General features: G+C 61.4%; 5 protein-coding genes across 5 annotated transcripts; 2 read left to right on the plus strand and 3 right to left on the minus strand.

Moving 5' to 3' along the window:
• Positions 1 to 6,113: 6,113 nt before the first annotated feature.
• Positions 6,114 to 7,267, minus strand: EMIHUDRAFT_435404 (hypothetical protein). The gene is made up of 6 exons (XM_005776988.1): positions 7,220 to 7,267; positions 6,953 to 7,144; positions 6,742 to 6,824; positions 6,618 to 6,672; positions 6,520 to 6,548; positions 6,114 to 6,402 (listed from the first exon to the last, which is right to left on the minus strand). Exons 1-6 carry the CDS (start codon positions 7,260 to 7,262, stop codon positions 6,334 to 6,336), a joined length of 471 nt encoding a protein of 156 aa, XP_005777045.1. The 5' UTR covers positions 7,263 to 7,267; the 3' UTR covers positions 6,114 to 6,333.
• Positions 7,268 to 7,286: 19 nt separating this feature from the next.
• On the minus strand, positions 7,287 to 9,147 carry EMIHUDRAFT_450548 (hypothetical protein; the record flags this gene model as incomplete). The annotated part of the gene is made up of 5 exons (XM_005776989.1): positions 7,287 to 7,847; positions 7,922 to 7,995; positions 8,079 to 8,166; positions 8,243 to 8,331; positions 8,373 to 9,147. The coding sequence occupies 5 exons, from the start codon at positions 9,145 to 9,147 to the stop codon at positions 7,392 to 7,394; spliced, it is 1,482 nt and encodes a 493-aa protein (XP_005777046.1). The 3' UTR covers positions 7,287 to 7,391.
• A 139-nt stretch (positions 9,148 to 9,286) lies between these two features.
• Positions 9,287 to 10,010, plus strand: EMIHUDRAFT_435406 (hypothetical protein). The gene is made up of 2 exons (XM_005776990.1): positions 9,287 to 9,809; positions 9,913 to 10,010. Exons 1-2 carry the CDS (start codon positions 9,351 to 9,353, stop codon positions 9,976 to 9,978), a joined length of 525 nt encoding a protein of 174 aa, XP_005777047.1. The 5' UTR covers positions 9,287 to 9,350; the 3' UTR covers positions 9,979 to 10,010.
• A 343-nt stretch (positions 10,011 to 10,353) lies between these two features.
• On the minus strand, positions 10,354 to 11,412 carry EMIHUDRAFT_463546 (hypothetical protein; the record flags this gene model as incomplete). Its single annotated transcript, XM_005776991.1, has 4 exons — positions 10,354 to 10,592; positions 10,744 to 10,836; positions 10,911 to 11,077; positions 11,142 to 11,412. The coding sequence occupies 4 exons, from the start codon at positions 11,410 to 11,412 to the stop codon at positions 10,518 to 10,520; spliced, it is 606 nt and encodes a 201-aa protein (XP_005777048.1). The 3' UTR covers positions 10,354 to 10,517.
• A 1,401-nt stretch (positions 11,413 to 12,813) lies between these two features.
• On the plus strand, positions 12,814 to 13,861 carry EMIHUDRAFT_206654 (hypothetical protein; the record flags this gene model as incomplete). The annotated part of the gene is made up of 3 exons (XM_005776992.1): positions 12,814 to 12,965; positions 13,134 to 13,259; positions 13,774 to 13,861. 3 exons carry the CDS (start codon positions 12,814 to 12,816, stop codon positions 13,859 to 13,861), a joined length of 366 nt encoding a protein of 121 aa, XP_005777049.1.
• Positions 13,862 to 13,948: the final 87 nt, after the last annotated feature.

A 13,948-nucleotide genomic window follows, 5' to 3' on the forward strand; every position in this document is an offset into this window, starting at 1 on the left:
CGTGCACATAGGCAAGTTGGTATTTTCATATGAACTTCAAAATACCATTGGCTAATAGCCCCCCGCTACCCGGTTGCACTCGTGCGACGTAGCGGGGGGCCACAACTACGTTTACGAAAACATAAGTAGTCCCGCGAGGTGTGAATTGGCCGCCCACTTACCCCCATTTCCAGCTGGAAGCGCTTTTCGTGGCAAACCCAAAGTTGCGCTGCGCGCGAAGCCGCTTTTGAAAGCGCGAAACGAATCTCGTCCTACCTCCCACCGGCCCCACCGGCTTTTCGTCGCCCATGCTCGGTCTCGACTTGAGTGCCGCTCGACTGGCCGATGAAGAGCGACCCGTACGACGCGCACTTGTCGTCCTCCCTCCTCGCCACATGACGGCCGCCCCCCGACACCGACAGTCGCGCTCCGCACGCCTTCGAGGTCAGCTGCGGCCGAGCGACGATCGGCTCGTCTCCGATCGCTGGGCGCGGTCACTCTCCGGCCCATCACCCGCCTGCCGATCACCTGTCCGCCTCGCCGCGCGCGGGCCGCTCGCCTGCTCGCCACCGCCGCCGCGCTTCCCCGCGCCGCCACGCTTCCCTGCACCTGACCGCGCTGCGCAGACGGCGCGCTCTGGCAGACAGAGCAGCAGCCGCCCGGGCGGTCGCTGCTCCGCCCCGTCCGAGTCCGTCCGCCCGCGCGTGCCGCTGCCGCCGCCGCCGCCGCCGCCGCCGCCGCGCTTCCCCGCGCCGCCACGCTTCCCTGCACCTGACCGCGCTCGGCAGACAGAGCAGCGGCCGCCCAGGGGCGGCCGCTGCTCCGCCCCGTCCGAATCCGTCCGCCCGCGTGTGCTGCTGCCGCCGCTGCCGCCGCTCCGGTGCCCGTGTGTCGTGAGAGTAATGCTTTGTGTATGGCAGGCACCCGTGTCGCATGTTATGTGTGTGGACTTGTCGCACTTGAGCCTCTATGATTAGTAGATAGACCGTCTGCGCAGCGCTCTCGGAGAGGCGCTTTGTATTCGGGTTTGGATGGTAGCGGGGGGCCCCGCCGGAGGCTGGTTACTGATCTAATTCTACTCATCACCACTCGCCAGAAACACCCCCACACTATAGGGTCATTGTGTAGCCCTGCTTAGAAGGAAAAGGTTTTGTGCAAGGTCCGTATGGCTCACCGTGTAGTCGGCCACGCAGGTTTTTTAACAACGACAAATAAATAAAAACGGACTCGGACACACCTGACACCTCTCTCTACTGCCGCTCTTTCCGTGTCGGGTTGCACCCCTCACCTCCCACCCCCCACCCCTCATTCCTCACCCCTCACCCTTCACCCCTCACCCCTCACCCCTGCCATAAGCATAAAAAGAAAAACACGATCGCGAAAATTTCTTTCCTGTTAAACCGCTATGTGCATAGTGCAACAAGACGCTAAGCTCGTGCGCATGTACTGCGAGATAGCTCTAGCCCATAAAATCTTGTCAAAACAAAACACTCCTTTGGAGAAAACGAATCCAGGCTAGCCCGTAAAAATTGTTAACAAAAAACACTCCTAAAACCCAAACGAAAGATGGCGTAGTGTGTGTAGCACCGCTGCCAATGTTTGCCGGGGCGTCACACTGGCAGCGAGAAGGAACTCACCAGTCCGATAAGGATCAACTGGAAAGCTGAACCCTGGGCTTAGACAGAACGGGCGTGGCAGGCTCCAGGGGAGACCACGCTCTACCCGGGGCGCTAAGGAGGGAAATCGAAGCTGTTGGGCGTCCAGCGAGAAAAATTCGCGAGGACACACCGACAATCCCCCCTCCCCGAAGACCAAACCTAGGCACGTAGAGCACGGGTCATCTCGGAGAGAGAAAGGGGGGGGAAGAGGGGGGGGATAAGGGAGCCAGATACGCGGGAGTACCCTGGGAGTGAGAGCTCTCATTCATGGTCGCGAGACCAGGGGAAGCCATAACGGGGAACGGGCACACCAAGGCACTAACTTCATCACTCATTCGCCCCGCATTAGGTAGCGACCCCAGGTTCAGAGCTAGGCTTCCCGACAGGGAAGGGAACCCCCAGCGCGCAGGCGGGGCCCACGGTAGCCTCGTGCAGTACGCGATACCGAGAGCTGGGGGAGAGGCGCGCCACGCCAAGGGGGAGAGAATGGAGGGGGGAGAATATGCGTGCTCGTTTTTCTTCGAAAGCAATTTTTTTTCCGTGTCGGGTTGTGACGAGGGGTGAGGGGACACGGATTGAAGATCCCTCACCTCACACGTGGCGGGGACACAACATGTACATGTACATGTCCCTAAATCCCATCTCGTCTCAGAGTTTGACCGTTTTATTGATTTATTTATTCTACTTGAGATGGGTAAAAAGGAAAACAGGTCCCCGTAACAACGAGACACACGGCGAGATATCAAATTATATCATATACAAAACTTGAGAGCACTCTAAAAGGGGAGAGTAAATCCAGACCTCGTTTCACGCTGACGTCTCGTGACGCAACGGACGTATCATGAGTGATGTTTTGTCCGTTTTCGAATAAATAAAAGGAAGGTCGGTAGGTCGTCGACTCCTCATGACTCATGTTACATGACACATGAACATGAGGCGAGATGCAGATGGGTGTGCATGCACATGCACCAAAAATGGGCAAAAACGGGGTGATTTCGGTCATCCGTCAAAATATCTGAAGATCCTACTATAGGATTCTCCCCAAACCTTGCTCAGCTGATCCAGCATGGGTCGTAGGCCAGGCCTGGGCAAAGAAACCAGTACCTCATCGGGCTTCCCTGAGCGTCACAGCTCGGTGATCGCGCCGGCCGGACACCACTGTAACGTCCCGCGTTCCGGGCATTTGAAAAAGTTGTCTCCTTCTCAATGGGGTTGGGCCCGAATGTATGCTTGGCTCGCTAAGCAACAGAAAGGAGTCAAGGTTGATCACGACAGAGATCTTTTAAAGTGAATCGAATTTTTATGACGATATTTTTTTTTATTTTTCCAAAGAATAAAAAGGAAAAAAAGTTTACAAAAATGTTCTCGTTGCCCAATCTAAATGTTGAACGTCTATCAGCTCTTAATGACACAGTGGTAATAGCTAATATTCCGAAAAATACAACACAGGTAGCCACTACTAAGGAACCAATGCTTATTCAAAGAATACAGCCTCCTTATTCTAAAAGTATGGAAGACGTCACTCCGTCTGACGATCTCTCGATTACTATTGATTTGTGCTTTGCGCAGCAAGTGACGTTTTTCGAAAAATTAGAAGAGATGGCCTCGAAAGCGTGCAAGGAAACGTTTAAGGTGGATCTCCCCTTTAAATGCTTGCTGAAGGATAACTTGGCTCGTCTAAAAATGAAAAAGAATGTTGATGTCATTAGACTCGATGGAAAGAGGCTGACAGCATCTGATCTAGGTGCTGGTGACTATGTTGTCCCAATCATAAGATGTACGTGTCTCTGGAAGAGCTCTGATTCCGTAGGCATCTCCATTCGTTGCGTAAGATTGTTACTCGTCGAAAAGGGAGAAGGAGATATCGCGACCTTCGGGGGCAAAGACATGGGCTCTATGGCTCAGACTGGACTCCTCTTGGTCCCTTCTGATGCCCTAGGCCACACCTGGGCCTTACCTGGGGTCCTAGGGGCCGGGCAGGGTTTGCCCCCCCCAACTGGCCCGGAGAACCTTAAGGTATGCAAATAGTGAATGCATCGAGGGGTTGATTGTGTGATTTTTCAGTGATCTCGTGTGAGCGCGTTGCACCGTCGTCTTGTGAAGACGGGGGTCTTGTGCCCTGGGACTTGACCGCAAGCGGCAAGGGGGGGCCAAAGATGATTCAGGGCCCCGGCCAAAAGGGGCAAAGGGCAAGGGCGCTCTGATTCGACTTTTAACTTCAAACAAAGACAGTGGCACGCGCCGCAGCGCGTCAGGAGCGGATCCGTCAGTTAGTTGAGTGTTCACGCCGGGATCGTGTCCCCGACAACCTGGCCAGACTTTAAATAAATAAATATCTTTGTGCAGGGTTCTTTGTGTGGCCAGACTTAGTACGGTTGACAGGCTAGTTCCAATTCACTCTGACACGCTAATCTTGAAAACATCCAACGGAGCTCCGTGTTGCTCCCTGCGCCATCCCCCGCGCTCCCTGCGGCCATGGTCGATTATCCTAGTATGAGAGGTTGTCTGACTACCGCGAGAGCGACCCAACTCGTCCACATCGTCCGATGGTGGTGCCTCAAAGTCAGCCTTCCGAGGCTATCGTGGGGTCGAGCCGGCTCGCAGTAGCCGCGACATGTGGTTCCACCACCCCTCGTAGGCTTTGCCTCTGCTCGCCACCGTTCCCAGGCTGCCTAATGGGATGGAAAGGAAGGCTGGGCGAGCGTATAGAAGCGTGCTCGACCCTGTCGTGGCAACCTGCACGGCAGCGCTGGCAGGCGCGATGAGCGTCGTGCCACCTGACCCGAGACGGGTCGCAGGCGTCATACCGAGCGCGTCGAGACCGTGTCCTGATGCGCTCTGCACGGGTGAGTCACGTCGGCGTCAAAGGAGCGACGTGCGACCTGTCAGGGCTTGATCTCCGATCTCAGCAGCGTCGAGTCGTCTCCGGCGGCGACAATTTTGTACCTCCCCAGGACGCGCAGAGGCAGCTGCGACCCCGCCAAGTTGGACGGTTGCACACCGCGCCACCTGCTGTGTGCAACCGTCCACTCGGCGGGGTCGCGGCTGCCTCTGGAAGGCAAAATCAAGATTGTGTACTGTTGTGGCCTAAAGTCTGTGCAGGTTGTGAGGGACACGAGCCCGGCGTCAACATGAGCGTGCCACTGTCTTTGTTTGAAGTTAAAAGTCGAATCAGAGCGCCGTCGGCGCTGTCCCTCGTTTTCCTCCCACGGACCGCCCGTCCGGCACCGCTCCGGGACGCACGCCGGCGAAGCACCATCAAGCTGCTGTACGGCCCCAGCATCGCCTTCCCAGGCTTAGCTAGACTGAAAAATATTGTGCACATGGTTAGTCTCTACAATATATACACTGACACTTCACCTCCCAGAGCTCGTCCCGGTCCGCCACGGCCATCCTCGGCCTCCGGAGGGCCCCCGGCCGCGGCGCGGTGCGGCGGCGTCACAAATCCGACCACAGAGCACCGGGACGCGGTCGGGCGATCTGAGGCCCAACTAGGCGTATGCATTGCCCATCCAGGGCTATCACCTGGACCCATCAACAGGCGCCTGCGGCGCCGTGCTCAGAGCTGCTGTTCACAGCTGCACAGACTTTCGTACGGCACAGTAGGGCGAGCTGTGGCACTGTGAAATGGAACTAGCCACACCGTATACGGGTTGTTGCACGAGTATATGGGCCACGATGTCTCAAATATGAGGGGTTTTGACTCCTACCGGCTCCTGACGCTATCCCTGGCAGCTCTAATGACCAGGATCAGTAGTATTGTGATAGAGGGTGCCCATACTAGCGCAGGAGCTGCCACACTCGCCCGGACCGTCCCCTTCTGGGGCCGGTTCCGCAGCCCGCGAGAGCCGACAGCGGGCCGTGCCGCAGGTGCCTACTGCCGAGTGCCACAAACACTGCGCCGTCCCGCCATCACCTACAGGCTGTCTTGTGGGATGGTTGGGATGTCCAAACGCCACCATCTTGGCTCTTGCGACCTCAAACCCTCGAGCTGTATGGGTGGTCCTGACGTCGACAGACGCCCGAGGACCATGGTGAAGCTGAGCCGGAACGCGTCGACAGGTCTCGCCTGAGCCCGTGGCGGTCGCCGGCTGAGTCGCCGTGCACGAGCCGGTACCTCAGGCGTCACCTCCGCAGCCTCAGGTCTCAAACTCCACCACCTCCGACGGGACGCTTTCGGTGGCACGCTCGGCGGCGAGTTTGTTGCAGCCCCACAGCGCGCACGGCGTCGAGCCTAATCGGTCTGGTCTGTTCGCGGCACTCACTGGGTGCCAGGGAGTGCCGCCGACACGCGAGCGGTGCTTCCCGGCAGCGCGCGCCGGCTGTGGGGCTGCAACAAACTCGAGACACGCTTTTTGGGACATTTTCGACGCTTTTGTCCCATATACTCGAGCAACAACCCATACAGTAGAGAGAGAGAGTACAGTAGTCGTCCGCGGATTTGTATTTCCTGTTTTTATCGCGTACTCTCTGCTCGTCTCTCGCGAATAAATAAGATAATAATAAGATAACCCGCGCACGTGTATAGTAGACATTCCAAGATCCTCACAACCTCCAGCCGCATTGTCCATACTCTCAAACGTGCCGCCCCACAAGGGGTAGCAGCCCTTGCTCGCGGCGCTTCCTCCGTGCATCAAACCGCCGCGGCATGAGGACGTGCGGTTAGCCCGCGTGCCCGTCCGCGCAGCGGGCGGGCTCACAAGCCAACCTTGTTCTTGTTCGGCGTGCCCGTGTAGCCGAGCGCCGCGCCGGGGAAGTCGTAGTCCTTTGCGGCGGCGGGAGCGGCAGTGAGGACAGGGGCGGTGAGGGCAGCAACGCGAGGGCAGCAAAGGGAGAGAGACCGCGGGGAGGCGAGGAGGGGAGCAGCGAGTGAGGAACTCGCCTTGACCGTCCCAAACGAGCGCGCCATGCCTGCGGCAAGAAGGGCCAACGTTCGCTGCCGAGACCTTTCTAAACCAGAGGTGTCAGAGTGTCACACACCGGCGACAATCTTCTCGATCTCGTTCTTGTTGGCGGCCGGGTTTTGGCTGAGGGCCTGCGGGCGCCGACAGTACGCGTGGAAGGGCGAGTAGTTGGGCCAGGGAACGCTTAGAAACGAAGGGACCTGCAGCCGGCCGAGAGCGAGAAGCGTTGCGACCTGCTCCTTGGACGTCTTGGTGCCATCCCTGGTGAGCCGCTCGGCCTCGGCTGCGGCGAGGGAAGGCCGGTCGGGTGTCAGGGTCGCGCGGCAGCTTGGTGGCGCCGCCGGGTCAGTGTCACGGCAGCTGGCCGTCGCTGCACGTGTCTGGATGAGTGTGCGTGCGCGGCGGGCTCACTCGAGAGCTCGGAGATCAGGCCTTCCACGGTGTTGACCGAGCACTCCTCTTCAAGGCACGCGGCAGCCACACGCTGCAGCGCGATCGTCCACTCTGTGTCGACCATGGATGGGTGCGGGGCACGAAGGGCAGCAAGCGCGCGCGAGGCGCTGACAAGCGGGCGCGAGGCGCTGAGCGCGCCGATGTGCAGGCCTGTGGGGGGAAGTTGGGCGAGCGATCAGGCCTCGGCGCTCGTGAGTGCGAGGGTGGGACGTGCGAGGGTGGCGCCGTTGGCCCCTGAGACCACGAAGAGGAGTAGAATGCTCATCATCGCGGAAAGCGTCATCAGGATGCGATGTGTTGATAGATTAAAGAAATTATCTCCGGCGGTCGGCGTTGTCCCACCAGATACAGACAACACTCACACAAATCGCTGGCCGTACACACGCACACGGTACGCTCAGGTCCTTCGCCCCAAGGCCCTGAGCAGCCTCGACTCGAGCGCGTTCAGCGACACGAGGCCGGCTTGCAAGGCGACCGCCGGAGTCAGCTGCGGCGCCACCCCGGCGCGCTCGGCCTCGCGGAGGATGTCGAGCGCCCGCTCCCACTCCCCGGCGGCCTCGCACGCCGAGATGACGGCCGCATAGGAGCGCAGGGTGGGGGGCGCGCCCGCCTCCCGCATCTCGCCGAGCAACGCGACCGCCTCCGCCGCCCTGGAGGTGGCGGCGCATGCGGCGAGAGCTGCGTTGAAGGAGAAGGCGTTCGGCGCGCCCTTGCCGCCCGCACGCCGCACCCTCTCGAAGAGCTCAAGCACCGAGTCCCACTCGCCAGCGCGCTGGCACGCAAGCAACGCGGTGTTGTACGAGACGGCGTCGGGCTGCACGCCCGCCGCCGCCATCTCGTCGAGTATCGCAACCTACGAAACCGCGTCACGCGTCTCGCACTTTTCGCCGCGCCAGATGTCCGCCCGCGTCGCCGGGCAGTGCGCACCGCCCGCCGCGGCTGCCTCCCCTTGTCGAGGGCCGCCAGGGCCGCGTTCCAAGAGATGAGGTCGGGTCGTGCGCCTGTCGCAGCGGTAGCGGTGGCGCAATCATGTGGCGGTCACGTCACGCCCCAGCCTCCCGCCCAGCGAGAGAGGAGGAGGCACCGGAGCGGCGGATCTCATCGAGGAGGAAGAGGGCGGCCTTCCAGTCCCCCGCGGCGCCGCACGCGCTGATGGCGGCGCTGACGGCCACCTGCGCCGCGTGTCGTGATCACACGGGTCGATCTTTGGGTTGATCTCGGTTGATCTCGGGTAGCTGCCTGTGTGACGCGGAGTCCGCTTGAGCGCATCTCCGCGAGCAACTCCAGCGCACGCTCCGGCGGCGCGCCTCCCTTTGCGCAAGCCGAGATGGCGGCGCCTATGGCAACCGGGGCGTCGCTCATCTCGCGTGTGCAGCACCATGGGCAGCCAGGGAAGACGCGCCGAAGGTCCGCTCGTTTGGTGCGACGCCCTGTCGGCGCATGCCGTCGAGAAGCTCGAGAGCGCGCCGCCACTCGCCGCGCCGCTGGCACGCGGCGATGGCGGCGCTCCAACTCACGACGTCGGGTTCGACGCCCGCAGCGCGCATGCCTGTCGACAGGAGCTCGAGCGCCGTGTCCAGCTCGCCTGCGCGGCCGCACGCGCTGATGGCGGAGTTGAACGAGTTGCAGTTTGGCGAGAGGCCCTGCCGCTGCATCTCGGCCAGCAGGTCGAGAGCGCGCCGCCACTCGCCGCCCCGCGAGCAAGCGGCGAGCGCAGCGTTGAAGACGACAACATTGCTCTCGAACCGATCGCCGGCGCGCGCCTGTTCGAAGATCTCGAGCGCGCGCGCCGGCTGCCCGCCCTTCTCGCACGCGGACACTACGGCGCTCACGCTGAACGGATTCGGCTCGACGCCGGCATCGCTCATTGTGTCAAAGAGTCCGACGGCGCGGCGCCAGTCACCGGCGCGGCCCCAGGCGGCGATACACATCGTGTATTCCTTTTGAGACTGCGGCTCGAGTTCGGCGATGAGCCGCGCGATTGACTGCCGGTTTCGCGTCTGCTTGAGAGCGCCGCAGAGCGCGGAGCGCGAGGGCAGCGGAGCTACCGGCTGCGAGGCCGGCAGCGGAGTGCGCTCTGGCGCGCGCGCGCCGACGGACTTCGGGGCGGCGGGTGCGAGTAATATGAACGAGAGCAGCAGCTCGGTGGACATCAACGCAAGGAGAAAGGAGAAAATCGTTCGTTCTCTGCATTTATCAGAAGACGAGCTGCAGGGGAGCTCAGTGATGGGAGAGGGCTAGGAAAGGAATCGCGAGAAAAACGCGCAGCGAAATTAACATGCCAGCGCGCTTCTTCGCTGCGCTACTTCTCCTCGGGGTGGCGGCCGCACTGCGCCTGCCGCAGCAGCAGACGTTCATGCTGCGCCGCGCCGCGCTGCAGCAGTCCGCCGCCGCTGCTGCCGCCGCCGCACTTCTTGCTGCGCCGGCGCAAGCGCTCGACAAGGCCGAGTTTGCCAAGGCAGTCGCAGACAAGCGCGAGGCAGAGCGGGTGGCGGCACTGCCTGCTTCGCGGCTGAAGACGCTCAGAGATTCGCTCGCGAACGACGCACCCGCTCTGCTCGAGGCTGGCGACTGGGGCAAGCTGCGCAACGCCATCGTCGCCGCCCGCAAGAGCACTGGCGCCCTGGTTGCGGAAACGAAGCGCGACCTGCGGCCGCTGACCAAGGCGCTGGACGCGCAGCTCTACTCGCTCGACGAGTTTGCGTACTCTCAGGAAGCCGTGATGCCGGGCATGTTCAGTGGCTACTGCGCCCAGGGCGTCGTTCCGCGCGACGAGCCTGGCGCGTGCAAGGTCCGTCCCACTGCTGACCTAAAGGTGCGCAGGAGAGAGACAGCGAGCCCTCGCCGAGGAAGGCCCGCCCTGCCCGCACCACCCGACGGCTATAGCCGCTCACCTCTTGCCCACCGTGCACCCCCAGGCGCAGTCCGCCAAGCTGAAGGAGGCGGTGGCAACCTTCGACAAGTTGCTCGCCGAGGTGAAGTAATACGAGGATACAAATATATGTGACACGTTAGTCGTGACCGATCCCGCTGGCTAGAGCGGGCTGCACACACTAGGGGCTTAAAAAAAATCTCAGTCTCTGCCGCGCAAAGGCGGCCGTCACCGTGCATCGCACGACCAGCGCACGACGAACTCGGCACCTCAAAAAACACTATAACGTGTATAAACTTGCTAAACACACACACACACATAGGACGCCCAGCCTTGCCTTCGTGCCGCCGAGTGCATATCCTATGCGAGAGAGATCCCCTGTGCCCTGTGCCCAGCCCTCTCCGCGCGGCGATGCGCCCTCCCCCCTCGCTTTTGCAAAATCCTGCAAAGGTGGGGACGTGTCTGTCCTCGACCCAGCCCTAGCTTGGGATGTCCGTTGTATTTATTTATTTACACACACACACACGTGGGGGCTGGGGGGGTGTTCCACCCCTCATCTCTCGCGCTCGCTCGGCGAACGCCGGCGCGGCCGCAAACGCGCGAATCCAAAAGTCAGATATGCTCTCCCCGCTTCCCCGCCGCCCGGAGGCGCTACATATTCTTCTTGTCCTTCGCCTTGCGCGCCTTGCGCTCTTTCTCGGCGCGCGCCACCGCCCGTTGGTCGATCTGGGGGGCGAAAGAAGAGAGAGTTGGAACGGGCGAGAGGCAGCGCGAGTGGTACTGTGGCTGGCAGGCAAGCTGTGTGTCGAGTCTCTGGAAGCTGTGCGAAAATCTCTAGACGCTGTGCGGCAACTCGGGATCGCCCCGGCCGCCTCGCCTGCATCCAGGGCGCAAAGTCGAAGCCCGACTCCGACTTGGTAAAGTCAATCTTCTTCTCGGGGTCGCGGACGGAGGAGGTGGCTCGCGTGCCCTGACAGACGCGTGCGGCGGAGTCTCACAGGGAGGACATCAGGGACGCGTGTGGGGACGTGGTAGGTGCCGCGCCTTTTTCAACGTAGCCATCCGCTCCATGGCGTTCGGGTTGGGTGTGTCGTCGTACAGTGCCTCGCCGGGCGCCAACTTTGTCCCCGCCGCCTCTTCGCCGTACGTATCGGCGACGGCCTCGTCCACCGGGCGCGCTACGCTCGCAGCCGTGGTCACAAAATCGAAGCCTGTGCGGTGTGAGGGACGGTGGTGAGAATGCAGACGCTGGCGGTTGCGCGAGGAAGCTCGCACCAAATTTCAGGATGGTGGCGAGCAGGGCGAGGAAGATGGCGGTCAGGCCGAGGTTGAGAACGGTGTCGAAGATGCTCGCTGTGTCCTTGGCACTCGAGGCCAACAGCAGCGAGGAAGCGCCGCTGTCGCTCGTGATCGCCGAGGCGGGAGCGGCGCCGCCGCTGCTGACGAAGGCGGCGAGCGAGCCGCCAGCGGCAGCTAGCGCGGACCGCGCGGCCGGTGCGATGGCGGGCGCGCCTCCGCGCAGCAGGGTCGGCGGCGAGAGCAACATACGGTGCGATGTTCTCGGTAGATGCCACAACAAAGAATTTTAGAAGGCGTGGCCGCAACAAAGAATGGTGAAGCTTTCCGCTTTCCTGCTGTTTGGCACGCTGCCCCACGGACTCCATACCCGAAAGAAAGAGAGGGGAGCTCGCGGGAGAGGTGACGAGAGAACTACAGGTAAGTGGGGAAGGCAGCCTCGATCGCCATACTGACATGGATGCGAAACAACGACAAGACCAAGGCACGGGCAGAGGAACGAGAGAAGAATATTGGGTGGATAAAGCGCCTGTTCACGGCATGGAGGGTGAGCCACGCTGAACGTAGAGCCGAACGGGAGGAAGCCGGGGAAGACGACTCCGAGGAGGACGAACCAGTGGAAATCCCGCCGTCAGCTGTCACGATGCACCCGAAGGGGACCCCAGCGCCGGCATCATCCGTGAAGGCGCAAGTGTCCGAAGAGAGTGGACCTGAGCAACGATATGACTGGGCGGCAAATGATAGCGGTGGGCGTCAGAAGACTCGTCCTTGCTCGAGGAGAGCTCGATAAACTCGAGGGGCCAGGATATGCTGCGAGGAGGGCAGAGTTGCGCCGAGAGGCGAGAGCAAGGGATCGGCAGGCAGCGGCGTCGTCGCAGAACGAGGCAGAGGGGAGCGAAGCGACAGAGGAAGAAGCGACAAGAGAGAGAACGACGAGAGTGGGAAGACCGCGAGGTGGCATGAAGGTTGCAGCGAGAATCGGAGAGGGACTGATGCGAAGAGAGATAGGAAGAGGCAGACGCCCAAGGGTGGGCGACGGCTAGCGCACCACACCCCTCTTCTTAAAATCCCTGTGTGTTGGCGGCGTGCCGTCCTCCCATCCCTCCCTTGGGTTGTCTATTTTCTTTCTTTCTTTCTGCTGTTTGGTGTGTCCGTTTTATTTATTCCCTCCCCCCTCAAGACCTTCCCAAGGGCGAGGACACGCGCAGGCCGCACCTCTAGTGAGGCCCGCATAGTATGTGGGAGACTCATGCCGCCGCCCCTGCCACCCCTGTGTCAGTGTGCCCGTGGTAGTGAGAGACTGCCGATGAGAAGCCGGAGGAAGGTCGCTAGACTGAGATGAGACCGCCAGTGGAGTTGGGATTCCACCGTGCACCGCGCTGCGAGCCTGTCGTGTCCCTTGTCAGGAGCAGGAGAGCCCCACCTGTGCCCCTGTCCTTCCAAAATCCTGCTCATGCAGGTGTGGACCCTGTCCTCCTCCCCCATCCCTCGTTTGGGTTGTCTGTTTTCTTTCTCTCTTTTAGACGTGCCGGAGCCGTCCGACTGTAGCGACTAGCACACCTCGTCACCGCCGGCCATGCCGCCACACGCCCCGGCATCGTCTTCCTGCCGCTGCCTGGAGCCAGCGTCGGGCTCCGGCGATGACTGCTGGATGTTGACCGCGTGGCTGCAATCCAGGGGCCTGCCGGAATCCGACTGCTTCAAGTACTACGACACCCTCGGCGGCGGACGCGGCTGCCGCTTCGCAGACGGAATGTGTGACGGCTTTATTGATGAGGAGTACACTCCATGCGACGCATCTCAGTGCGTACCGTCACCGCCGCCGCCGCCGTCGCCGCCGCCGCCTCTTCCCCCTCCACTACCGCCGCCTCCCCCTCCACAGCCCTCGTCTCCGCCATCCTGCCGCTGCCTGGAGCCAGCGTCGGGCTCCGGCGATGACTGCTGGATGTTGACCGCGTGGCTGCAATCCAGGGGCCTGCCGGAATCCGACTGCTTCAAGTACTACGACACCCTCGGCGGGGGACGCGGCTGCCGCTTCGCGGACGGAATGTGTGACGGCTTTATTGATGAGGACTACACCCCATGCGACGCATCTCAGTGCTTACCGTCACCGCCGCCGCCGCCGTCGCCGCCTGAGACTGTACCCACAAGCGGGACCGTGGCGACGGTCTCGCCGCTGCCGCCGCCGAGCTTCTCTTCACCACCGCCACCAGCACTATCACCTCCACCGCCTCTGTCGTCGTCGCCGCCACCACCACCGCTAACCGTATGCAAGGCAGGGATCTGCACCGGGGACTCCACGCAGACGTGCTTCTTGGACCTGACCTGTGTGGTGGGCGGATTGGGATGCGGTGCCGGAGGCAAACCCCTTTGTCGATTTTGTGGCTTTGGCGCGTTCGCCGAAATTGAGTGCCCGCCCTGCTCAGGCGACGCGTGTCGCTGCAAAACCGAAACGTGCACCCAAGCCGTTCTGACAACTCTTGCGGACGGTTATTCCTGTGGCAGCCGTATCTCCTTTGTTGAATCGATCTACGAGCAAAGCGAAGAGGACTCATGCGCAACGGTGGCAAGCGAATTCCCCGCGCAGTGTGGCGCATGCCTGCCTCCGTAGCGTACCCCTGCTGACCGTCGAGCTGTTCAAACTTCACAACAAGCGTGCACAGTTCTTTGGGAAGAAGCTCCATGGTAATCTGGAGTGATGTCGAGGCCCCGCAGTGAGCGGCATCAACTTCTTTGCGAGTGCGCGCAGCTAGATGCTAGTCTGTGGAGGTGGAGCCGTGGCCCGT

Source organism: Emiliania huxleyi (assembly GCF_000372725.1).
Source record: "Emiliania huxleyi CCMP1516 unplaced genomic scaffold EMIHUscaffold_27, whole genome shotgun sequence".
In the NCBI taxonomy this organism is placed as follows: domain Eukaryota; phylum Haptophyta; order Isochrysidales; family Noelaerhabdaceae; genus Emiliania; species Emiliania huxleyi.

Excerpts from the sequence above, each read along its gene's own strand:
- EMIHUDRAFT_435404 (XM_005776988.1), bottom strand. The coding sequence starts at position 7,262 with ATGATGAGCATTCTACTCCTCTTCGTGGTCTCAGGGGCCAACG. Across the intron at positions 6,825-6,952 it reads CCTGATCTCCGAGCTCTCGA|CCGAGGCCGAGCGGCTCACC; the intron begins GTGAGCCCGCCG and ends CCCTCGCCGCAG. Across the intron at positions 6,673-6,741 it reads TCGCTCTCGGCCGGCTGCAG|GCCCTCAGCCAAAACCCGGC; the intron begins GTCCCTTCGTTT and ends CGGCGCCCGCAG.
- EMIHUDRAFT_435406 (XM_005776990.1), top strand. The coding sequence starts at position 9,351 with ATGCTGCGCCGCGCCGCGCTGCAGCAGTCCGCCGCCGCTGCTGCCGCC. Across the intron at positions 9,810-9,912 it reads GTCCCACTGCTGACCTAAAG|GCGCAGTCCGCCAAGCTGAA; the intron begins GTGCGCAGGAGA and ends GTGCACCCCCAG.